Source organism: Callithrix jacchus, chromosome 7 (genome assembly GCF_049354715.1).
Source record: "Callithrix jacchus isolate 240 chromosome 7, calJac240_pri, whole genome shotgun sequence".
NCBI classification, from domain to species: Eukaryota; Metazoa; Chordata; class Mammalia; order Primates; family Cebidae; genus Callithrix; species Callithrix jacchus.
The window spans coordinates 147093792-147120185 of NC_133508.1; the positions used below are offsets into that span (position 1 = coordinate 147093792).

At 43.7% G+C, this 26394-nt stretch overlaps 1 protein-coding gene across 2 annotated transcripts; it reads left to right on the plus strand.

The window, feature by feature from the left end:
• The first annotated feature begins 96 nt into the window (after positions 1–96).
• SARS1 (seryl-tRNA synthetase 1) lies at positions 97–24823 on the plus strand. Of its 2 annotated transcripts, XM_035252372.3 has the most exons (12): positions 97–307; positions 9481–9551; positions 13689–13769; positions 14955–15113; positions 16471–16614; positions 17209–17364; positions 21941–22162; positions 22704–22833; positions 23100–23257; positions 23511–23576; positions 23949–24078; positions 24436–24823. In XM_035252372.3, the coding sequence occupies exons 1-12, from the start codon at positions 172–174 to the stop codon at positions 24585–24587; spliced, it is 1605 nt and encodes a 534-aa protein (XP_035108263.3). In that variant the 5' UTR covers positions 97–171; the 3' UTR covers positions 24588–24823. The 2 variants fall into 2 exon arrangements, with proteins under 2 accessions (XP_035108263.3, XP_002751220.4); XM_002751174.6 differs by lacking the exon at positions 23511–23576.
• Positions 24824–26394: the final 1571 nt, after the last annotated feature.

Below are 26394 nucleotides of genomic sequence, written 5' to 3' on the forward strand. Positions count from 1 at the left end.
CCCAAGCGCGCCTGCGCAGGGAGGGTGGGTCAGCGCGCTGCGGCGCCTGTGGGCTCCAGCCGCGCCTGCGCATGGAGAGCGGGTCAGCGCGCCGTCGCAGTGCCGCGGTCACAGGCTGAGTGCTGCCGAGCGAACCTCACTTCCCAGAGTGTTGGCCCGGGAGGAAAGAAGATGGTGCTGGATCTGGATTTGTTTCGGGTGGATAAAGGAGGGGACCCAGCCCTCATCCGAGAGACGCAAGAGAAACGCTTCAAGGACCCGGGACTAGTGGACCAGCTGGTGAAGGCAGACAGCGAGTGGCGACGATGTAAGTACCGGAACGGGCGGGTTACCCCCATGGCCCTAAACCCAATTTTATCTCTCAGCTCCAGCCACCGCTCCTGAGGCCACAGCTTCCACCCTTCGTCAGATCCCCTCCCATGCTGCGGTGGCTCCGAGGTTCTCCCCATCCCCGAAAACAGCCGGGGATCCGGGGTTGTCCCCACTTCCTCCTCCACCCGGGCGTTGCGAGGTCCCTTACACGCGTGCTCAGCGCGGTTCGCTGCTTGGGTGCGCACGCGCATCGGGAGCTGTCAAGTCTTCCTGTCCCACTGTAGCCAGAGGTTGCCGGGGCGGGAGGTTGTGGGGTCGGGGCCGCTTTCCTAACACGAATCTTTGGTCGCCCCCAGTCTTTTTCTTATCTTCAGCAAGGCCAGAGTGGTCTTCCTTTGTTTAGATAGGATCAAAGGCTCCTTCCTGAGACTGTCACTTCTGAAGCACAGTAGATTCATTCCTTCCGTAACGGAAGCATTTAGGGGCGTTGGAGGCCGCTCTTAGTCAAAATAAATGATCCTGAAGCTTTTGGGAAGGCCATCTCCCTGACCTATGGGCATACCTTTAAGAATCAGAAAAGTCTTTTCCGTGAAGATCAGACGTGAGAGGAGTGGGGAAGCAAGAAAAAAATTGTAGTGACTGAGGCTGTTTAATTGTGATTTGTGGAATTTTTCCTTTAAAGACATGGCAGAGTTGGGCTAGAACCTAGAACTGCTGGATCTTGGAGTCATATCGGGCATCTTTTATGAAGCTGAATAAAATCATAGAGAACCCTCTGCCCTTCAATCTCTGCCTGTATTAACTGGAGTGGTCACTGTTTGGGCAGATGCTGTCAAGTACATGTGATTCGATTTGTCTGATGCAATAGGTCTGCAACCGTCTGGGAGCCAGGTTGATGACAGAACACTGCAGAGACAGCCGCTTTCCAAGAGTGTGTTAGATTTCTACTAGGAAATTGATTTTCTCCTGTTTATAAGGATCTTGGGTGTCAAAAGAGTATTTGCTAAACTTGAGTTGTGTGCTGATTCTGTATGTCTTAGGCCTGCTATTATAGTAGTTAGTTTGATTGTGAGATGCCACACTTGACCCAAAGGTTTAAGTTGCAATGGAATTTAATGTTGCCACATTCTTTGTTTAGGATAAAACTAGCCTGAGCACTGTTCTACTGAATCTGAAGTTAAGAGTATCAGATTTTTGTGTCAGTCCAGCCCTTAGCCAGTGCCAAATGACTTTGAATGTGTTAGCTAGTCTTTTGGGTACAATGTCCACATCTGAGGAATTTGTCCCTTATCTGACAAGTAGATAGGTAGTGAGTTCTTCAGGGACACGGACTGAGTTTTATTCATCTATATATCCCAGTTTTTAGGATATACATATACACATTTATACATAAAATCCCAGTACCTCCCACTGCACCTAGTCCTTGGTAAAGCCTTGATAAAGATTTGTTTGGAGATGTGAATATTTTCTGAGTTGAGGGCACTTTACATTCTTTATGAAAAGTAGTTTATGTAGTTTATTTTCTTTTTTAAAAAACTTAATCCCAAATGTGAAGTTGTTTCCTTTTCTTTTTTTGAGACGGAATCTCTGTTGCCCAGGTTGGAGTGCAGTGGCACCATCTCGGCTCACTGCAACCTCCATTTACTGGTTTCAAGAGAGTCTTGTGCCTCAGTCTCCAAGTAGCTGGGACTACAGGTGCACACCACCACACCAAGCTAATTTTTGTATTTCTTTTTTTTTTTTAGTATTAGAGATGGCAGTTTCACCATGTTGGCTAGGCTGGTCTCCAACTCCTGACCTCAAGTGATCCGCCCGCATCAGCTTCCCAAAGTGCTGAGTTTACAGGTGTGAGCCACGGTGCCTGGCCAGTAGTTTATTTCCAGTGAATCTATTAATTGGATTCTTTTCTATTCGACAACCCTTTCCAATATTCTGTTTGTATCCAAATGGAGTTTATGTTTTTTCCCAAGTTCCCAACTGCCCAAGGTGGACATTGACAGATTTGTATCAAGGTTCTTTGTGTCTTTAACTTCAGATTAGAGGATAGAGTTCTTCTCTCATTGGCTTGAACAAGGGCTTATAACCAGAGCTACATTAAGAACTCAGACCATGCTCCCTAATTGAACACACGTAGCAAGCTTCAAGTCCTCCGCTACGATACCAATTTGTCTTCCTGTAGACTTCCAAGGTGCCACTAGAGTTCCTTGGAGAACACAGGAGTCCAATATAACTTGGAGTCATAATACCACGTTGAAACTTACAACTCTTCTAACTCCAGGGATTTCAACTGTGGTTTCTTCTTTTTAATTCAGAGTAGTGTAATGACTCTACACTGGGGCATAGTTGTCTTGGCCCACTCCCAAAGCAAATAGATTTCCACGTATCTGGAAATCTGCTGCAAACCACAAGAATTCTATCCTCCCTCAAAGAGTGCTATCCTGAGTATTTTTTTTTTCTTTTTACTATGAATTGAAAATCGAAGTTGTTGTTTCCTCTTTTTTTTTTTTTTTTTTTTTTGAGATAAGGTCTCACTGTGTCACTCAGACACAATCACGGCTCACTGCAGCCTCAATCTCCCCAGGTTCAGATGATCCTCCTGCCTTGACTTCCGAGTAGCTGAGACTATAGGTGCAATGCCACCATGCCTGGCTAAATTTTGCATTTTTTTGTAGAGATGGAGTTTCGCCATGTTGCCTAGCCTGGCCTCAAATTCCTGGCCTTAAGTAATTCTCCCACCTTGGTCTCCCAAAATGTTGGGATTACAGGCATGTAAAACAGGTGAAACAGGTCCTTATCATTGTTTGCCCCAGCAACTGGAATAGGAATAGCTTTCTATCTACTTTCAGTTTCACTCCCGTCTCACCAGGGCATGTAATTTTCTAGAATGTAAATCTGATCATTTTACTTGCAGGCTTAAGTTTTGCAGTGACACTCATACTTTAGAGCAGCACTGTCTGATAGGAATAGAATATTAGCTACATGTGTACATATGCTCCTTGACTCAGGATGGGTTTATGTCCCAATAAATCCATCATAAGTTGAAAATATTGTAAGTAAAAAATGCATGTATTAACACCTAGCTTTCTGAATATCATAGCTTGGCCAAGCCTACCTTATACGTGCTCAGAACACTGAAATTAACTTACAGTTGAGCAAGATCATCTTACACAAACCCTATTTTATAATAAAGTGTTGAGTATCTCAGGTAATTTATTACTATTTCATAAAGTTGGACCATCATAAGTTGGCAGAAGCCTGTCATTGTTAATTTGTTTGTATCCAATCTAAAAAATACAAAGAGCAATGGATGAAACTTAAAAATATAATATATATATATTTAAAAATGTGTGTGTGTGTGTGTGTGTGTGTGTGTATATATATATATATATATATATATTTTTTTTAAGACAGTGTCTCGTTCTGTTGCCCAGGCTGGAATGCAGTGGCATGAACACAGTTCATTGCAGCCTGGACCTCCTGGGGTCAAGTGGTCCTCCCACCTCAACCTCCTTAGTAGCTGGGGCCACAGGTGTACACCACCACACCCGACTAATTTTTAAATTTTTTTGTAGAGGCAGCATCTCACTTTGTTGCCCAGGCTGGTCTTGAACTCCTGGACTCAAGTGATCCTCCCATTTCAACCTCCCACACTGCTGGGATTACAGGTGTGAACCACCACACCCAGTCCCAAAATTATATTTTCCACATATAATCAGAATTTTAAAATTACAGAAGCTACTGAGATATTTTATTTTTTGTGGGGGGCGGGGTGCAAGTCCTCAAACTCCAGAGTATGTTTCAGACTTAAAGCACATCTCAGTTCAGGTGCTCATTTCAAATTCAAATGCTCCTAGTTGCATGGTATTAAAAGCTACTGTACTGGACAGTACAGCCTTAAAGCATACAAATCTAAATTTCTGAACACAATTTGCAAAGTCCCCCATGCCTTCCTGGCCTCGCCTTCTACCACTCCCCACATAGGGCCTCCGCTCTTTGCTCTAGCTTGTTATGCTAATCCTAGACTGTTTCATACTTCTGTGACTGTTGTCTCTTCCTGACATGTTCCTTTTCCATCTTCCCCTTCCATCAGCCGTCTTGGCCTCTCAGCTGCTCCTGTAGTGCTACCTCACCTGTTGAGTGCTCTCCTTATATTATCTCACAAATCTCTTACAGCATTTATACTATTCCTGCATATACCCTTCAAAAACCTATTTTTATTGACATATATACAGTAAAGTACACAAATCTGTGTATACAGCTTGATGGGTTTATAAATCTGTACATACATGTGACATTCAGATCAAAATATAAGACATTTACAGCACACCAACAGATTGCCATATGCTAACTCCCAATCAGCCCCTCCTCCAAAAATAATAGTGTCTTACCTCTGTCACCATAAGTTCCTTTGCCTGATTTTGAACTTCATATAAATGGACTTATGTAGTATATACTTTTGTATATGGCTTCTTTCTTTCAAGATTATGTCTGTAACATTCATCCACGTTGCTAACATGTAGCAGTAGTTGGTTCTCTTCATTGCTATGTAATAGTCCATTATGTAAATATGCCAGTCAATTCTACTAGCATATTTACTTCATGACATTTGGATAAACTGGGTTGTTACCAGTTGAGGGCATTATGAACTAGTTTCTATGAGATTCTTTTTAAAAAAATTTTTGGCCTGATGCGGTGGCTCAAGCCTATAATCCCAGCACTTTGGGAGGCCAAGGTGGGTGGATCATGAGGTCAGGCAATCAAGACCATCCTGGCCAACATAGTGAAACCCCGTCTCTACTAAAAACACAAAAAATTAGCCAGGCATGGTGGCACATGCCTGTAGTCCCAGCTACTCAGGAGGTTGAGGCAGAAGAATTGCATCAACCCAGGAGGTGGAGATTGCAGGGAGCCAACCAAGATCAAGCCACTGCACTCTAGTCTGGGTGACAGAGTGAGACTTTGTCTCAAAAAAAATTTTGATTGTAAATTAACAAATTATAGTTGTATACATATTTATAGGGTACAGTGTAATGTTATGAGTTATGAATACAATGTGGAATAAAAAAGAAAGCTAATTAACATATCTGTCACCTCAAATACTTATATTTTGTGATAAGAACATATGTGTATTCTTTTTTTTTTTTTTTTGAGATGGAGTTTCGCTGTTGTTACCCAGGCTGGAGTGTGCAATGGCACAATCTCGGCTCACCGTAACCTCCACCTTCTGGGTTCAAGCAATTCTCCTGCCTCAGCCTCCCGAGTAGCTGGGATTACAGGCACGTGCCACCATGCCTAGCTAATTTTTGTATTTTTAGTAGAGACAGGGTTTCACCTCGTTGACCAGGATGGTCTCGATCTCTTGACCTTGTGATCCACCCACCTCGGCCTCCCAAAGTGCTGGGATTATAGGCGTGAGCCACCACGCCTGGCCCATATGTGTATTCTTATCTGTGTCTTTTGGTAGACATAAACACTCATTTCTGCTGGGTGTAGCAAAGAGTAGAACTGCTGGATCATAGGGTGGGCACATGTTAAGATTTAATAGATAATACCAAGTAGTTTTCAAAGTGGTTATAATGACTGATATTCCCATCAGCAAATATCTAAGAGTTCGAGTTGCTCCACATTCTTGCCAGTACTTGACATTGGCAGTCCTTTAATTTAGCCTTTCCGGTAGATATATAGTGGTGTCTCATTGTTATTTTAGTTTGCATTTCCTGATGACAAAAGATATTGAGCGCTTTTTCCTAAGTTGAGGGCATTTGGATAGCCTATCTTGAGAAGTACCTGTTCAAGCCTTTTGACCAATTTTTATTTGTCTTTTTCTTAGTGGTTTTGTAGGAATTATTTATATAGTCTGGATAGAAGAATACCTGTGAGATACAGATACCTGAGATCTCCTCTCCCATTCTGTGGGACCTCCTTTCCTTTTCATTCTTTCAGTCTTGTGATGAATAGAAGTTCCACATTTTAATGAAGTCTAATTTATTAACTTTTCTTCTGTGATTTGTGTATTGTGTTTCCAAAACACAATAGATAAATCACAGAAATTGTATTCTGTTTTGGAAACCATGTTATGTCTTAACCACCAGAAGAGATTCTCCCGTTTTTTTTTTTTTGTAGAAGTTTTATTTCTTTACCTTTCACATTTAGGTATAAGATTTATTTAAGGCCAGGCGCGGTGGCTCAAGCCTGTAATCCCAGCACTTTGGGAGGCTGAGGCGGGTGGATCAGGAGGTCAAGAGATCGAGACCATCCTGGTCAACATGGTGAAACCCTGTCTCTACTAAACATACAAAAAATTAGCTGGGCATGGTGGCGCGTGCTTGTAATCCCAGCTACTCGGGAGGCTGAGGCAGGAGAATTGCTTGAACCCAGAAGGCGGAGGTTGCGGTGAGCCGAGATCACGCCATTGCACTCCAGCCTGGGTAACAAGAGCGAAACTCCATCTCAAAAAAAAAAAAAAAGATTTATTTAATACTAATTGTGATGTATTATGTGAGATAGAACAATTTTTTTTTAATGTGGAGGGTCAATTGCTCATGATAAAAATGCAACAAACTAAAAATAGAAGGGAGCTTCTTAATCTGATAGTAGGTACTTACAGAAAAACCCATAGGTAACATTTTTCTTGATAAACTATTGAATGCTTTCCTCTTGAGGTTAGGAACAAGATAAGCATGTCTGTCTGTTATCACCTCTTCTAATCAACATTATGCCAGAGGTTCCAGACAGTATGAATGAGGGAAGAAACAGAAATAAAAGCTTGAAATGGAGGAAACTGTCATTATTTGCAGATCACTTGTGTATGCAGAATCTGAACTATTGAAATTAAATAACTTTAACATAATCACTGGATACAATACACAGAATCAAAGGTACTTCTATATACAAGTAACAGTGTAGAAGCATCTGGTACATAGAGATATACCTAATAAATAACATTTAAGACTCATACACTGAAAACTATAAAACATTGCTGAGAGAAATTAAAAATAACGAAGGAATATACTATATTCCTTGATTGAAACATTCAGCATTGTTACAATATTCAGTTTTCTTTTCTTTTTCTTTTTTGACATAGTCTTGCTCTGTCACCCAGGCTGGAGTACAATGGAGTGATCTCAGCTCACTGCAGCCTGGTATCAAGCGATCCTCCCACCTCAGCCTCCCAAGTAGCTGGAACTATAGGCACATGCCACCATGCCCAGCTAATTTTTATTTATTTATTTATTTTTGTAGAGACAGGGTTTTGTAGAGACTGCCACATTGCCCAGGCTGGTCTCAAATTCCTGGGCTCAAGCGACCCACCCACCTCAGCCTCCCAAAGTGCTGGAATTACAGGCATGAGCCACCGTGCTCTGCCTTCTTTTTTTTTTTTTTTTTAATGCTCCCAATACCTACTGTGGTGCCTTGCAAATAGGAAGGAATCTCAAAATAATTATAAATTTACAGGAAGTTGCAAAAATAATAGTGAGGTCTTGTTTTCCCCATTGATAACATCTTACATAACTAGTACAGTACTAAAACCAAGAAACTGACTTTGCTACAGTCCACAAACCTTACTCAGATTTTGCCAGTTTTACACGTGTGTGTAGTTCTGTGTGATCTTATCATGTGTAAATTTGTGTAAACACTGCCACCCTCAAGTTACAGAACTGTTTCATCACCACAAAGATCCTTCTTGCTATCTTCTTGTAGTCCATTCCGTTTGCCCTCCATCTTACCCCTAGCAACAACTAATCTATTATCTATCTCTATAATTTTATCAATGTTAATAAGTGAGAAAATAGTGATATCGTTTTGCATTGAAGTTTCATTAAAGAGATATCAAAGAGAAAAGCTAATTGGTAAACCCTTAAAGAATAGCTCTGTAGGTGCTATCTCATTTCTCGTCATCAATTTTGCCTCTTAAAAGCTTGAGTTTGGCTGGATGCAGTGGCTCACACCTGTAATCCTAGCACATCTTGCGTAGATCACTTGAGCCCAAGAGTTTGACACCAACTTGGGCAACACAGCAAAATCCCATCTCTATGAAAATAAAAATTAAAAAATAGCTGGGTGTGGTGGTGCAGACTGATAGTCCCAGCTGCCTGGGAGGCTGAGGTGGGAGGAGGCAGAGGTTGCAGTAAGCTGAGGTTGTACAACTGCACTCCAGCCTAGGTGACAGAGTGAGACCCTGTCTCAAAAAAAGCAAAAGCTTAAGTGCTTGAGTTTTACCATATTGCCCTTAACGTTTAGATTCAAGAGGTCCCACTTTTAGTAATCAGAGTTAGACTGATGAGCCATGATACCAATGTATTAATTTGGGCCAATATGTTGACTAGTTAGTGCACTGTCTTCCCCCAAAAGAAACCAAAATATAAGAGACTAAATTATTCTCAAGGCTGCCAGATAAGCATTATATCAAAGCAAAATGATAACATTAGCCATTTCTAGTATGGAGAGAGAGCAATCATGACTGTACTCTTTATACATTCCTGTGTATAGCACTTAGTTTCCTTAAATGAGTTTTAAGATAATTGGGCAGGTTAGTTACTTGAATATCTTCCAAGTTTTTCAGATGTGTCACTCTATAGTGGTGTCATACAGGTTATGGTACTTTTTAATTTTAACCTCAGAATGGTCTTTTTCTTGTCACCAAATGCTGGGACACTACTATAGTCACCATTGTATGCCAACTAAATTTGGAGCTCTAAAGCTCTAGGATTAGACCCAGTGTGGGGTCTCATGCCTGTAATCCCAGCACTTTGGGAGGCCGAGGTGGGTGGATCACATGACGTCAGGAGTTTGAGACCAGCCTGGCCAACATGGCGAAATCCTGTCTCTATGAAAAACAAAAATTAGCCGGTGTGGTAGCAGACACCTGTACTCCTAGCTCCTCAGGAGGCTGCGGCAGCGGAATCGCTTGAACCCGGGAGGCAGAGGTTGCAGTGAGCCCAGATGGTACAACTGCATTCCAGCCTGGGCAACATGAGCAAGACTCTGTCTCAAAAAAAAAAAAGCTCTAAGATTTTATAACTTCATGAGGCAGATCCTTCAACTCTGCCGGCATTTAGGGCATTTAGGCCTTAACCTGAGATCAGTATTAAGAAGTCATGATCAGGAGAAGGGAGTGTCTTAATTATGGGCATTTCTTTGGTATATTCTTGGATTCTTTATTCCTAGGTAGATTTCGGGCAGACAACTTGAACAAACTGAAGAACCTGTGCAGCAAGACAATCGGAGAGAAAATGAAGGTAAGAGAACTGAGAAACAGACAGCCATGAGAGCTTGAACGGAGATACTTGATCTTGCTCTTAGCTAGTATTCACAGAAGTTCTAACTCAGCGTTTAAGTCTACAAGATGCTTAATTTCTGTAGGGGGAAATATTATTTTAAAAAGAAAGGGAGGCAGGGAGCTTAGAGGTGCTTTCAGATACTTTACCCCAAGTCCATCTTCTGTGTTCAGGTAAGATTCTTACCTCACTAACCATTTGTTGTCTATTCTGTTCTTACGTTAGGAATATAAATTCCACCAGTCATCTTTTCCAGGCTCAACCTGTGGTGCCAGAAAGGATTTCTTATGGCAGATTTCAGATTTTTCATCTCAGTATAGTCATGCTCCATGATGAAAATAATACAGATTCAGAGTTCAAATCTTGCTAAGTTACATGACCTTTAGGCAAGTTTATGTCTAAGCCTCAGTTTTCTCATCTATAAAATGACGATACTAACACACCTATAGAATGGAATTGTTAGAACCTTTTTTTAAATTGAAATGCCAAGCAATGGTTATGGATAGGATTAAATTTCTTTTACATGTAGAAAACTGGGCACCATGTCTAGAACATGTAGTTTTTCAGTAATTGTGAGTTAAAATGAATGCCAAGTAATGTTACCGGCCTTCATCCAAAAAAAGTCCTTCCTATGCTTGAAAAATACTAAGCTTCAGCTCAGCTTTTGCTTTGGTATCCAGAATAGTTCATGTTTTTTGACATTTCTTCAAAAATAACCTGTTTAGCCTCTCAGTCATACTACATTATGTATTATAGCTGGGTGTGGTAGCTCACGCCTATAGTCCCAGCACTTTGGGAGGCCAAGGTAGGCAAACTGCTTGAGCTCAGGAATTCAAGACCAGCCTGGGCAACATGGTGAAACCCCATCTCTACAAAAATAAAATAAAATACTTAGCCAGGCATGGTAGCCCACGCCTGTGGTTCAGGAGGCTGAGGTGGGAGGATCACTTGAGCCCAGGAGGTTAAAGTTGCAGTGAACCAGGATTGTGCTACTGAACTCCAGCCTGGGTTTCCAGCAAAACCCTGTCTCCCCCCACCAAAAGAAAAACCAAAAAATAAATTAAGTGAACTTACAATCTAGAACACTTTTAAGTTGTAAACCTCAAAACTAAACAACAACAAAAAGTATAAAACTTTGGAACCTACACCAGTAAAGAGCATAAAAAGATTGCCTTGGGCTTCTGGCACCTTCCACTTGACTTCATGATAGTCTGCATCTTTCTCTGACAACATTTTGTTACACTTTCAGCACGTAACACTTTTAGCTGTGAAAAGTGATATTGATAATCATGCAGTTTCTTTCTGTGGGACTTAATCATTCGCGTGAGAGAGGCCCCACAATTATGTTAATTCCCTGGGTGTTCTTTGGGATCTATGTACAGTTAGTGCCAGCTGGGTATTTTTTGTAGCAAGAAGGTGGGACTGTGAGTGTTGTCATTTACAATAACACTCTTAGATCTGATTTTGTTGCTAGCCATGCAGGGAGTGTTCACTCCTGCTGCCCTTGAAATGGTAATAATAGTGCTTTAATTTGTAGAGCTCGAAAACATTCAGATACTTTCACAGACATCTCATTTTGGTTTTGATCCTTACTGCAAATAGAACATGGAGTGCAGATAGTACATTTAGCAGCCCTATTTAAAGGGTAAGGGAATAAATAGTCTTAGGAAATTAGAAAGAACTTATTTAAAATCATACTGTAACTTAGTTGCAGAGTCGAACCTTGAGCTCAGAACTTGGATTTGCTGCTCTGGGGGACTATCAAATAGCAAGGGAGCCTCGTAACATGCTCACTCTGCCTACAATGCCATCGCAAAAGTCTTGAGATATTAGTCAATTTTTTTCCTACTCCTGTAGTCTGTGTTTGTTCTTATCTAGATTCATTCTGATAGCTTCAGATTTTTCCAACTTTTTTTCTTTTTTTAAGACAAAGTCCCATTTTGTTGCCCAGGCTGGAGTGCAGTGGGACAGTCATAGCTCACTGCTTTCTCAACCTCCTGGGCTTAAGTAGCCCTCCTGCCTCAGCTTCCCTAGTAGCGTGCCACCACACTCGGCTAATTTTTTTTTTTTTTTGTAAAGACAGAGTTTCCCTATGTTGCCACTGGACCTGGCCAGATTTTTCCAACTTTTTAAGATGATTTTGCTCTGAGTCACTGAAGGGTGTGAGTGGAGTTATGGTTAGAATTTTGACTGTATGAGAATGTGTAATGAACCTAAAGGATTTCCATGCTTTACATTTAGAAGATTTAGTCCTTTTGGTCTTTCTTTTCTTTTCTTTTTCTTGAGACAGTACCTTGCTTTATTGCCCAGGCTGGAGTGCAGTGGCATGATCATAGCTTACTGGAGCCTCAACTCCTTGGCTCAAGCCATCCTCCCACCTCAGCCTCTCAAGTAACTAGGACTATAGGCACATGCCACTGTGCCTGGCTAATTTTTTTAAAAGTTACCCAGGCTAGAGTGCAGTGGCACGATCATAGCTCACCACAGCCACTAATTCATGGGCTCAAGCAGTCTCCCACCTCAGCGTCCCAAGTAGCTGAAACTACAGGCGCACTCCACTATGCCTGCACAATGGCTCACACCTGTTAATCCCAGCACTTTGGGAGGCCAAGGAGGGCGGATCACGAGGTCAAGAGATCGAGACCATCCTGGCTAACATGGTGAAACCCCATCTCTGCTAAAAAAAAATACAAAAATTAGCTGGGTGTGGTGGCGTGCGCCTGTAGTCCCAGCTACTCTGGAGGCTGAGACAGCAGAATTGCTTGAACTCTGGAGGCGGAGATTGCAGTGAGCGGAGGTTGCGCCAGTGCCCTCCAGCCTGAAGCCTGGCGACAGAGCAAGACTCTGTCTCAAATTTTAAAAAATTAAAATAAAAAATAAATTAAAAAAATTTTTTTTGGTATGGGGTCTCACTCTGCTGCCCCAGTGGGTCTTGACCTCCTGGGATAAAGTGATCCTCCCACCTCAGCCTATGAGCTGTTGCAAACCATGGCACCGGGCTATACTTTGTTTTATTTATACTTACAAAGCAAAGGCTAAATATTTGTTGTTGAGGTCTCATATATCTTGTATAATGGCCTTTGATTTTCTTTAACTCTTTTTAATTTAAGAAGAATTTAACTCTTTAAGTTGTCTTCTTAAATTCACCTGGTTTTGTGCAAGGATTACAAATGATGATTTAGCAGAATTATCATACAGAAGGATGAAAAGAGAAACTAGAGAGAATGAAATCCAGCCTTGGTTACATCCCTGCCATTTGGCAAATTGCATTGATTGTTCTAAACTTAGTTCCAGATTCTGTGACTTTTTGTTTTCCCTGGCTGTCTGATATTTCATCATGCCATTCATCTTTACCCCTTAGCCTCAATGCTGGAATTGTTGTTGGCAGGTAGGCTGGTTGCAGTGGCTCACACTTTTAACCCCAGCACTTTGGGAGGTGAAGGTGAGCGATCACTTGAGGCCAGGAGTTTGAGGCCAGCCTGGCCAATGTGGTAAAACCCTGTCTCTATTAAAAATACAAACAAAAAATTAGCCAGATGTGGTGGCACGCTGCTATCATCCCAGATACTTGGAAGGCTGAGGCAGGAGAATCGCTTGAATCCAGGAGGCGGAGCTTGCAGTGAGCTGAGAGCATGCCACTGCACTCCAGTCTGGGTGACAGAGACTCCATAAAACAAAAAAAGAATCCACACTCGGGTGTGTCTACTCCAGGGCCTGCTCCTGAGCACTGGACTGTCTGTCCAGCACTTATAGCTCATGAACATTTCAAATAAATTCTCTTCTGATTCCTATGATGATCTATGTACAGGTAATGACATTCTTCTTCTCATGTTCTTCAGGATGTTAATTCTCTGACCCAGACAGATTAATTGATTTTAGGATCAAAAAGCTATTAAGTGGCAGCACAGGGACTTGAAACTTTTGACTTCTGGCCTCTAGTGTACTAATTTTTCTCCTACATGTTGAATGTTTTAGAAAAATTTATGTAAGAAGTTCTGTGATTCCTTTATACAATATGTTAATTTGGTGTGCACTTTATAAAACAACCCCAGAGATTTTCTTTTATTTAGCTGTGTTGGGTTTTTTTCCTTCCTGCAGAAAAAAGAGCCAGTGGGAGATGATGACTCTGTCCCGGAGAATGTACTGAATTTCGATGACCTTACTGCAGACACTTTAGCTGTAAGTTATAGTCCTTTTTTAAGTTAGAATCTCTGCTATTTTGTCTTAATTTATTCCTAGACAGCAAGTGCTCACACTCTGCTCTACACAGCATTGTGACATCCTTTAATTTCTGCTGCTAATTTCTGCTGCTGGGAAATGTCCCCACCCATTCTTGTTATATTCTAAACTTGAGTATCAGACAGCAGAGATGGAGACAGATGGAGTGGGAAAGTCAAGGGTAGGAAGAATAGAAAATGGAAAGGAACTGTGTTTGGTTATATAACTCTATTTTCTACCCTTTGTTTCACAAAGGCAAGAAACTTCAGTTGACTGTAATACAGTAAATATTCAGTACACTGGGCAAGAGCAGTAATTCTTGAGTTTTTTAGTCAACGAACCCTTTTTTGAAACCCTTAACATACAGTAAGAACATAAACCAAAAAAGCAAAGTTGCTGTGCTTGAAGGGCTGGGGTTGGGGGCCTGAGCCTGCCTAATCCACTGCTGAGGGCTCGCCTCAGAGAAGTAAGAGCATACTTTGGAACACTTGCAATACAAAATATAAAATATGCTTCAGACAAATGTTTTTTTTCTTTTTTTAACTTGAGAGCAGTAATAGCAGATCACTGGGGAAAAGCCAGCACAACAGGCCTGTGGAAACGGTGCATTGTTTAATCAATTGTATTGGAATTTTAGTTAAAATTTTTAAATTCAATATAAATATAAGCCATACATTTAAAGACTGATGAATTAAACTATTTAATATTTCCTTTCATCAAATAATACAGACAAATCTCTTACTCCTAATACATTTATAATCTTCCTAGAGAACAGTTAAATGCAGCAAATCAATAGAGTGCTAAATGGGTTCAGTCAACAAAATCAGAAAGTGGAAATTAAGGGAATGTTCTCTTAAGAGAGCGACAGTACTAAAATTCCTGAGATGTAAGGGAACAATAGGAGTGGCCAGAACCGTCCATCTCTGCCTTAAGCCCCCAAAGAAAAATGCCACTGGATTTGTAGGGCAATACTATATATCCGTGTGTGAAATAAATCTCAGCTCTTCAAAAGTCTTCGTTTCCAGTTTATAAATGCTACCACAAGAGCTATCCTCAGAGCACAACAGGGTTAAGGCAACACAGTCTTATTCCTGTGCTGGCCTTGCCTCACTATCCTGCTTACGGGCCTGGCCTGTTCATCTACAGAACCTGAAAGTCTCACAAATCAAAAAAGTCCGAGTCCTCATTGATGAAGCCATCCTGAAGTGTGACGCTGAGCGGATAAAGCTGGAAGCAGAGCGGTTTGAGAACCTTCGAGAGATCGGGAACCTTCTGCACCCTTCTGTGCCCATCAGTAACGATGAGGTAGGAGGCTGTGCCGCAGCAGGAGGCTGCCTCACAGCGCTGCTGTCTCTGCTGAGGCGGGGACGGGAGGAGACGTGTGGAATGTGGAACGCCGGCACTCCCTGTCAGAAGCAGGTTCTTTGTATATTCCCTCTGTCCACCAATTGAGAATTGCAGGAGTCAGATCCTTGTCTGATTGGGAAGTAGCAAAGACAGCAGGTAGGAGGAGACTCCTGGCACAGAAATCTCTTCTAAATAGGGCTGCTGTCCTCCACTGTGTGTTGCCCGTGGTAGCAGGCGTCTCATGGGAGGGATCTGCTAAATCAATCTAACCCCCTCACCCACACCCTGCTGAGAAGCTGCAGGTTGAAGGGAAATCTGCATGATAAAAGTTTCCTGCTGAGCGGGAGCTTCCCCTGCACAAAGCTGCTCTGAGCCCAGCCTTTGTTCCCTGACACCCCAGCCGAAGCAGGGCCCATCTGTGCCTCTTTCATTCATTCCCTGGTGAACACTAAACTCACTGCAGGCTGGGGTATGCCGGAGGCTGCAGAGCACAGATCTTGAGCAGACTCTGGAGGTCAGGGCCCTGAGTCCGCCCTCCTGTGGCCCTGGGACCAATGAGAATATGGAAAAAAAAAAATCTACATTCTCCCCTGCACCCCAGGCAATGTCAATTGTCTGGGAAGGGTTGTCCCTGTGCAGGATTTGTGGGGTAATTTAAAAGGGTAAAAAAAAAAACCTGTGAGAATACTATAGAACTCTTGGGAAATTATCATTCCCAGTTTTATGGCTAGAACTACTTCTCTTTTTTTCTTTTTCTTTTTTTAAGCAGTGAGATCTAAGTTTATCATGGCTAGAATTACTTCTCAAACTTGGTAAGTTATTAGTTGTCCATTGAGTAGCAAGTCGCCTTCTCTAGCTATGATACACAGTAGTGTTTGAGTTAAGCATGGCTTCACAAAGCTAAGTTGTTCTTGGAATAAAGTTGGAAAGATGGGAGTTGTAAAATTAAGAAATCATATATCAGGGTGGGCATGGTGGCTCACCCCTGTAATCCCAGCACTTTGAGACGCCTAGGCACGCAGATCGCTTGAGCCCAGGAGTTAGAGACCAGTCTGGGCAATATGGCAAAACCCTGTCTCTACAAAAAATACAAAAATGAGCCGGGCGTAGTGTTGCACAGCTGTAGTCCCAGTGAGGCTGAAGTGGGAGGATCACTGGAACCTGGAAGGTTGAGGCTGCAGTGAGCCAAGATTATGCCACTGTACACCAGCCTGGATGACAAAGTAAGACCCTGTCTACACACACACAATTAATTTAATTTAAAAATAACAAAATCATATGTCATGTATTTTTCTTTCTTGGTCTGTTTCCTTAGGATGCGGACAACAAAGTAGAGAGGATTTGGGGTGATTGTTCTGTCAGGAAGAAGTACTCTCACGTGGACCTGGTGGTGATGGTAGATGGCTTTGAAGGCGAAAAGGGGGCCGTGGTGGCTGGGAGTCGAGGGTACTTCTTGAAGGTAAGAGCTGGGAACCAGTGGGGATAGAATTATAAAGAAGAAACAAAAAGTTGTTTTTTTTTTTTATGGAGAAACATAACCTACTTCCTACTTAAAGAGGCCTACAGATCTACCAGTTGTACTCGCCTTTCTGCAAATGTATTGGCAATTAGATGCAATTCTCTTTCTAAAGCAAGAGAGGGCTTATCAGGATTCCGTAGAACAAAAGCCACTAAGTGGTCCTCCATAATGAATGTATGTTTTGCTGACTGAATCAGAACAGTCTCTGCCTTTAAGTAGCTCAGTATAATTGGACAGTCAGACAAGTAACAAAGAATCAAAATACACTGTCATAAGTGCTACGGTTTATGTAGGCCCAAAATGCTTTGAGAGCATAAAGAGAACTCTCTTAATGGCATGCCTGGATGATACGCTGTTAATGTGCTTCGGTGTTTGGAATGAATCTCAAGGTTCAGAATGTTAGTTGTTGTGGTCCGTGGTCTTTTTTGGCGTGCCCCTGGGTAGTCCTGTTCTCTTGCCCCAGGGTGTCAGTTCTAGCTGAACATGGTGGTAACAGGACCTAATCACACAGTACTGTGTCTTCTGCTCCTTTAGGGGGTCCTGGTGTTCCTGGAACAGGCTCTCATTCAGTATGCCCTTCGCACCTTGGGAAGTCGGGGCTACATTCCCATTTATACCCCCTTTTTCATGAGGAAAGAGGTCATGCAGGAGGTGGCACAGCTCAGCCAGTTTGATGAAGAACTTTATAAGGTGAGTAGCCCGAGGCATGTGGCAGAATGACTTCTTTAGTTATGTAGCTTAACTTCAGTGATGCAGAGAACTTTCTGCGATGATGGAAACATTGTCTATCTGTGACTCTTGAGCATTTAAAATGTGGGTGGTGCAACTGAGGAAGCACATTTTAAATTTTAATTAATTTTAACTTAAGCATGTAGCTAATGACTACCATATTAGACAGTGCAGCTGCAGAGCCTCTTTTACCTTTCCCTGGGTAATCTGTATGATGTCTCTAAATCGAGCATACTTGAACACCATGAGCTTAGAAAAGAAGCCCATTCAGGCTGGGCAGCACTTTGGGAGGCCAAGGCAGGCGGGTCACAAGGTCAGGAGATGGAGACCATACTGGCCAACATGGTGAAACCCCATCTCTACTAAAATACAAAAAGTTAGCCAGGCGTAAGGTGCACACCTGTAGTCCCAGCTACTTGGGAGGCTGAGGAAGGGGAATCACTTGAACCCAAGAGGCAAAGATTGTAGTGAGCTGCGATCATGCCACTACACTTCAGCCTGGCAACAGAGGGAGACTCCGTCTCAAAAAAAAGAAAAGAAAAGAAGCCGGTTATTGGGGGCTTGGACAAAAGGAAATTACAGTAGTGGCACTGATCTCCTAGCCCACTTCTCATGTCCTCCCATTCCAAACCCCAGACTGGAAGCTTCCACAGGGTGAGACATAACTTGCCTTGGGATGGAGGTGGCTTCCAGTCTGTGGCCCCTTCTCAACCATGGGCCATGTCAGGGAGAGACAGACAATCAAGTCAAGGTTCAAAAGGTCATTGTGATCAACTGGCTCTAACACCAATAATAACACCCTACTCTGTGTTGAGCATCAAGATTTCTAGCGTGTCTCTGCTAACAGCTCTCTGTCAGCAGTGTCTACTATTTATCTGTCCCTCCCTTTCAACTCTTCTGTCAGAAATAGGGACTTAGTTCTTCCTTTTACATTTTTTTTTTTAAGACGGGGTTTCACCATGTTGGTCAGGCTGGTCTTGAACTCCCGACCTCAGGTGATCCACTAGGATTACAGGCGTGAGCCACCGCGCCCGGCGGGACTTAGTTCTTACTGGCTTATTTCCTCTCCAGACAGTGGAGGAAGAGTTAGACAACTGCTGTTGGGCTCATCTAATTTATATAGGGAGATAGTTCAATAATCAGAACAGTCTTTCCATTGGTTCTGTTGATGCGGTCAAAGTTAAGTTTTCATTCAAGACACACTGGGAAACAAAATGATGTCTCTAAACCCTGAGCATTAGTATAACCTTGACTTCCTCCCTCTCTTCTTTCTTTTAATCAAAGGAGGAATGTGTTCCTTTATTGACTAAAACCTGATTTGCCTTTTCTTTCTTTTTCTAATTTCAACCCCTAAGATTAGATAATCACTAACAGAACATTGAAAATGTCCACTGCACAAGAATACAAAAAAAAAAATACTAAAATTAAAATTAAAATTAAAAATTAAAAAAAAAAAGAAATGTCCACTGCAGGTAACCAGCCTTAGGGAGAAATCTATATGGAGTATTACGGAAACTATTAGGTAGCCGGTGCTCCCCGAGTCCTGCATTCTCCATCTCTTATCTCCAGATGCTTCTTGGACCCGAAGGCAGGAAGAATCACAGGTTTCAATAGTTAAGAATTTGGCTGGCACTACCTCAGTTGTGGCTGAGCATAGTGGCTCACGCCTGTAATCCTAGCACTTCAGGAGGTTGAGGCAGGTGGATCATGAGGTCAGGAGTTCAAGACCAGCCTGGCCAAGATAGTGAAACCCCGTCTCTACTAAAAATAGAAAAATTAGCCGGGTATGGAGGCAGTCACCTGTACTCCCAGCTACTCGGGACACTGAAGCAGAGAATTGCTTGAACCCAGGAGGTGGGGGTTGCAGTGAGCCAAGATCACATCACTGTGCTTCAGCCTGGGCAGCAAAGCGAGACTCTATCATAAAAACAAACCTCGGTTCTGTAAGAATGAATATAGCGCTACCCAATAGAACTTTCTACACTGTTGGAAAAATGTTCAAAGTCTGCATGATCCAGCATGGCAGCCATTAGCCACATGTGACTTGCGCACTGAAAATGTGGCTGATGCAACTAAGGAACTAAATTTTAATTTTAATTTTATTTGTTTTTATTAGTTTTAAAAATCAATTTCTTGTATAGAGACAGGGTCTCACTGTATTGCCCAGACTGATCTCAAACTCCTGGGCTCAAACAATCCACCTGTCTCAGCTTTCCAAAGTGTTGGGATTACAGATGTGAGCCACTGCACCCAGCCCAATTTAATTTAATTTAAATAGTCATATGTGGCAGGCTATACCATATTAGGCCACACAATCCTAGAGCTTTCCTATGTTGTATGTGAATGACCCCACAAGTGGCTAAATTGCTTCTGCCAGGTAGCAAGGTAGTTTTCCAAGCCTCTAAACACTGACCCAGAGGAAGCTTTCTTCCTTACTTTTTTTTTAAATTAAAATACTGCTACATGACAGAAAATTTAGAAATGGCAGGGGGAATTATCTGCTTTTCCATGACCTACTGGGAAGCATTAGATGACGTAATATAACAGCTGTCATCTTAAAATATTCATTTTGGGATTTTTTTCCATGCATATGTTGTTTTCACATACTTACAATTGCCATGTACATAAATTGCCTTTTTACTTAGCATTATTTTTTATTTTTATTTTTGTTTGCGTATTTATTTTTGGAGACAGAGTCTAACTCTATTGCCCACGCTGGAGTGCAGTGACATGATCTTGGCTCACTGTAACCTCCGCCTCCCAGGTTCAAGTGATTTTTGTGCCTCAGCCCCCCGAGGAGCTGGGATTACAGATGTATGCTACCACACCTGGCTAATTTTTTTTATTTTCAGTAGAGACAGTATTTCACCATGTTGGCCAGGCTGGTCTTGAACTCCTGACCTCACATGATCTGCCCGCCTCGGCCTCCCAAAGTGCTGGGATTACAGGCATGAACCACTGTGCTCAGCATATCAAAAGTGTTCTTCTGTGATACTGCATGGTCTTCACTGTTATGGTTGTATAATATTCCAGAAATAATGTTTCAGTGAACTTTGTCCGAGCTTTTTTTGTTTTTTATTTTTTATTTTTATTTTTGCATTATTTTCTTCAGCTGAACAGCAAAGTGTATTCTTTAAGGATTATAACCACTAGACTAACCCATAAAAGCAGAGACTGGTGTCTCTTTTTGCTCCACATTGGTGTTTAGTAAATGCCTCACAAATATTAATTTATGTAGCTACCGGCTGGGCACGGTGGCTCACGCCTATAATCCCAGCACTTTGGGAGGCGAGGCGGGTGGATCACAAGGTCAGAAGTTTGAGACAAGCCTGACCAACATGGTGAAACCCCATCTCTACTGAAAATATAAAAATTAGCTGAGTGTGGTGGCCTGTGCCTATAATCCCAGCTACTCAGGAGGCTAAGGCAGGATAATTGCTTGAACCTGGGAGGCAGAGGTTGCAGTGAGCAGAGATGGCACCACTGCACTCCAGCCTGGGCGACAGAGTGACTCTGTCTTAAAAAAAAAAAAAAAAAAGTGTGTGGCTACCAGCACGGCTTTATTGCATACTTGCCAGCATTGGCCATTATTCATCAGGTTTATTAGATAAGTAGAAAATAGGCGGGCATGGTGGCTCACGCTTGTAATCCCAGCACTTTGGGAGGCGAGGCGGGTGGATCACAAGGTCAGAAGTTTGAGACAAGCCTGACCAACATGGTGAAACCCCATCTCTACTGAAAATATAAAAATTAGCTGAGTGTGGTGGCCTGTGCCTATAATCCCAGCTACTCAGGAGGCTAAGGCAGGATAATTGCTTGAACCTGGGAGGCAGAGGTTGCAGTGAGCAGAGATGGCACCACTGCACTCCAGCCTGGGCGACAGAGTGACTCTGTCTTAAAAAAAAAAAAAAAAAAGTGTGTGGCTACCAGCACGGCTTTATTGCATACTTGCCAGCATTGGCCATTATTCATCAGGTTTATTAGATAAGTAGAAAATAGGCGGGCATGGTGGCTCACGCTTGTAATCCCAGCACTTTGGGAGGCCAAGGTGGGCGGATCACAAGGTGAGGAGTTCCAAGACCAGCTTGGCCAATATGGTGAAACCCCGTCTCTACTAACAATAGAAAAATGAGCCAGGCGTGATGGCACATGCCTGTAGTCCCAGCTATTCAGAAGGCTGAGGCAGGAGAATCCTTTGAACCCAGGAGGCAGAGGTTGCAGTGAGCCAACCTCTCGTCACAGCACTCCAGCCTGGACAACAGAATGAGACTCCATCTCCAAAAAAAAAAAAAAAAAAAAAAAGTTAAGTGGAAAATATTCTCTCCTCTTAATTTACATTTTTTTTTTTTGTCTCTGTCAGGAACCCCATTTTGGACTGACCCATTCCCCTATCTTTTTAGTATTCTCTCCCCACTTCCAGGCAAGGATTAAAGGAAATTTTTTCTGTACTATCATTGCTATCTTTCTTGTGGTTTCTTATTCTAGCCAAGGTCCTCCCGTCTTCCTCTTTAACTGGTATAGGTCCTTCCTTCCATAGGTGATCGGCAAAGGCAGTGAAAAGTCTGATGACAACTCCTATGATGAGAAGTACCTGATTGCCACCTCAGAGCAGCCCATTGCAGCCCTGCACCGGGATGAGTGGCTCCGGCCGGAGGACCTGCCCATCAAGTACGCTGGTCTGTCCACCTGCTTCCGCCAGGAGGTGGGCTCCCATGGCCGTGACACCCGTGGCATCTTCCGAGTCCATCAGTTTGAGAAGGTGAGTAGATGGGTCAGGTTAAGGAGTGGAACTTTCTCTCTAGGATGGTTAGACGAGAGACAGGATCTGTGCTGCTGAGGCCCAGCCTGGCTCCAGCTTTTCCTCTCATTGCTTCCATCTGTGTTTCTGGGGAAATACATGGTGGAGTGGCTTGGAATATGGACTCTGAAACCAGGCTGCGGCTCTGCCACTTACCAGCTGTGTAAGGTTGGGCAAAATGTATAAGCCCCCAGTGCTCTGTTTCTGCCTTTGTGCGAGGAGGAAAACTGTAACAGTGCCTGCTCACCAGGCCTGTTGTGGCCTATTGTGAGGATTATCCCAGTCAGTAGACATTAAGCATACAGAATAGTGGCTGGCGTGCATGTGGGAAGCTCATGCCATAAGTATTTGCTCTTGTGGTCCAGTCCCAGTTGCTGGGGTCCCAGCTTTGCCTGCCTCCCAGGGGTATGGAAATGGGCCTTCACTGTAAGGACATCTCCTGCTTCAGTCCTTTATTCACCCTATTTTGCTCTCACCCTCTCCTTTGGGTCCCTCTCTGCAGATTGAACAGTTTGTATACTCATCACCCCATGACAACAAGTCCTGGGAGATGTTTGAAGAGATGATTACCACCGCAGAGGAGTTCTACCAGTCCCTGGGGATTCCTTACCACATTGTGAATATTGTCTCAGGTATTGAGCCCAGCCTCTTCTCAGCCTCCCTTTCCTGCAACCCACAGATGCCACCCTCCCCTGAGCCCCTACACAGAGAAACAGCTCACAATTCAAATGAAAATATTACACTCTTCTCACTTGGGAGTATTTGGTGACAAGAATATCTGGATGTGATTTCACTTCTGGAGACAGGACATGAATTAAAGAATTCTTCAGGCTTGCTAAAGGTTAGCCTTCTGAAACACCATCCCTCCTTCATGAGTTGGAGGGGTTTTTCCTTACAGGTTCTTTGAATCACGCTGCCAGTAAGAAGCTTGACCTGGAGGCCTGGTTTCCGGGCTCGGGAGCCTTCCGTGAGTTGGTCTCCTGTTCTAATTGCACGGATTACCAGGCTCGCCGGCTTCGAATCCGATATGGGCAAACCAAGAAGATGATGGACAAGGTAGATGGCCCCCAGGGAGGTGGGAAGCAGAGCCTTCAGTACGCAGCCCATCCGTCTTACTTCTCAGCCTTTGGGGTGCATTGGTCCCCAGCATCATGGGAAAATCTGAGCTTCTCAATCTAGACCGAAAAGGGAATCTGAAAATGCCTTCTGAGTCAGAACTGAGTTCTTTTAGCTAGAAACCTGAATCTAGCTCTTTTCTATAAGGTAATTCTAGCTTTTCTCTTTCTGGCTTTGTTTTTCTTAACTCCAGAGAAAGAATAATCTCCATTTATCTACACAGAACAAGTTGGAGGCTTCCTACTTCTCACCCAAGAAGGTCTGGGTTGTAAGCTCTCTCTTCAAACCCAGTTTTCAGGCCCTACTCCTTTCCAAGTCAGGGGCTTGAAAGGGGTGAAAAGGAGAGGCCACAGAAGTAGTTTCTTCCTTCCCTCAAAGGGCCCAACTCCTCAAAATACCAGAACCTACCATGTGTCGCTCATGGAGACATGAGGGATCTTTCTGCAGTTACCTAATAGGCAGTAAACACCAAATAATTCAGGTTTGGAAAAAAGTTGCTAAGGGGTAGAACGCATCATTTTGATCTGACAGTTGTGGTTGGGGAAGTCTCGTTGAATGGATGGTTCCTGGCCATCAGCAAGACCAGCTGAGAGTTGAGCCCAACTTTCCCTCCGGGACCCTGTCTTCCCAGGTGGAGTTTGTCCATATGCTCAATGCTACCATGTGCGCCACTACCCGTACCATCTGCGCCATCCTGGAGAACTACCAGACAGAGAAGGGCATCATTGTGCCTGAGAAATTGAGGGAGTTCATGCCACCAGGTAAAACTCCCAGCTTAGCTCATCGTCATCCTCTTTTCTGTCTTCACGCTCTTCTAAATAGCAGGCCACTTTCATAAGGTAGCAGGTTTTTTTGTTCAGACACAGCCCCTGAAACTCTGTCTGCCCTCTAGGGCTGGGCAGGGCAGGGGGCCTGGTTGAGAAAGTAGCCAGTGCAGGTATGCTACTGAAATGCTGCTAGAATTCAGGCTAGAGAAGAAAAGAATAAAGGAAACAGGTGCCTATCAAAGGGACCCCTCTGTTCAAAGGGATCATTGTCTTGTGGAATTCTCCCCAGAGGTCTTAGGGCTTTGACTCCCTGAGAAACAATAGGTCATTTGGTTGGCTCTTCCCTCCCAGGACTGCAAGAACTGATCCCCTTTGTGAAGCCTGCACCCATTGACCAGGAGCCATCAAAGAAGCAGAAGAAGCAACATGAGGGCAGCAAAAAGAAGGCAAGAGACGTCACCCTGGAAAACCGGCTACAGAACATGGAGGTCACCGACGCCTGAACATTCCTGCCTCCCTGTTTGCCAGGCTTTCATTTCTGTCTGCCGAGATCTCAGAGCCTGCCCAAGAGCAGGGAAGCCAAGCACCCATTCATTGCCCTGCCCCCATCTGACTATATAGCTAAGAGGGGAACAGTGCCACGTACCGCACAGATGTTCCTGTCTCCTCACATGGGTATAGGAACCCATCACTGACGACCGATGAAACCGTGTAATAAAGCATCTCTGGGGAGGGCTTAGGACTGTTCCTCAGTCTTCTTCCTGGGGCTTGAACCCTGCCTCTGACAGTTCTCCCCAATACTCGCTTCTGCTTTTCCTTCCAAATTAGGCTGCTCGCTCTAGTTAGCAATTCACAGAGCCTTTAAACAGGTAGGTGAAGGGACTGGTATACTTAGAAGAGGCTCAAGGGGAAGGTGGAAAATGGAGTCTGAAACACAAGTTTGCAGGGCAAGGGCCAGGATCTTCCTTTACAAATATGTTCCTGCTTGAAATCATTGAGGTAGGACTAGCTTAGAGACAAGAACTGATGTAAAAGCCTCTTAGCACTTCTGTTCCCTACGAAGGGCTCCATGGAAAGAAGGAGGCTGTATTTAATCCAGAAGAGCCCCTAGCTTCTATCCCTAGCACGGCTCAGGGACTTCATAATGGCAGTTTCTCTCTACAGCCATCCCCACATGGGGAGACCTTGCTGCTGCGACTCCAAAGGACTGAGATAGCCAGCAGAGCAGATGGGAGGAGAAAAATGTTGCAGTCCCTTCCCTGGAGCTCCCACTGTTGCCCTAATAGCCAGTTCCTTTCTCAGGCGAAGGTGATATTTAGGCTCTTTATTTACTTGCTGCCTGCCTTTCATCTGCAATCTACAAACCCTTTACTTTAATACCAGCTTCTGTTTAGTGCCTGTCTCCTGGGAGGTTAAAATACTCCCTATAGATGATCTCTTTTATCTTTGTGATGGTCCCAGAAGGTAGGGTGGGGACATGATTATGTGATTATGCCTATTCCATCCTTTCGAAGACAGAAATACTAGCACAGTAAGGGAGATGAGGGAGGCAACATGGCCTGGTGGAGGTTGGAAGTCCCGACTCCTCGGCAGTGCTTCATGTTTTTTTGGGAGGTTGAGAGCTGGAATGTGAACTGAACTGTCACTTAGGAGCCTTTATCTCACCGCAGCTTCCTTAGCCCCTGAGCAGCAACTTTCCTGGGCCTACTGGAGTGCTGCACCAAGGAAAGGGGCCATGTGATAATTTTCCACTGGGGGCTTTGGATTGATCCTATTAATCTTGCTACTGGAAACCCTGTCAAAACTGGGCTGGGTGTGTGAAAGGGTGACACAGTGGCTTTCTTGCCTTGCCTGGCCATGCCAGCTGGGGGCCCACAGGCAGGCTGCCCCCAGCTCTGGGATAACAAAGCTGGGGCAAGGGGATAAACAGCAAGCTGCTCCTATTTGTAATTCAGAAGGACCAGAAACTCACATTGCTGTGGCCCCAACTATTTGGTTTGAAGAAATGCAGCTTACACAGTGAGCAGGAGGCCAGTTTTGCCCCACCCCCTACCCCATTCCAGAAACCCACTGGGAACTTTCACATGGCCCTGAACACCCTGGCTCTGCCTTAGTTCTGCCTTAGAGGTCCCTATAGCTGCGTGCTCTGCTCCCCATGCCTACCTGCTTTGGCTCCTGGTGCCCATGACCTTCCTACCAGTAGGAGGCTCTGCTTTTCACCATTGCTCCGAAAGCTCTGTTGGCAGAAGCTGGGCCTCTTAGCCCCTGGGGACCCAGCTGACTTACATGCTGGAGCTGGCTACCTGGACT

Coding starts and splice junctions, on each gene's coding strand:
- SARS1 (XM_035252372.3), top strand. CDS start 172: ATGGTGCTGGATCTGGATTTGTTTCGGGTGGATAAAGGAGGGGACCCA. Junction 13,770..14,954: donor TTACTGCAGACACTTTAGCT/GTAAGTTATAGT, acceptor GTTCATCTACAG/AACCTGAAAGTCTCACAAAT. Junction 24,079..24,435: donor GAGGGAGTTCATGCCACCAG/GTAAAACTCCCA, acceptor CTTCCCTCCCAG/GACTGCAAGAACTGATCCCC.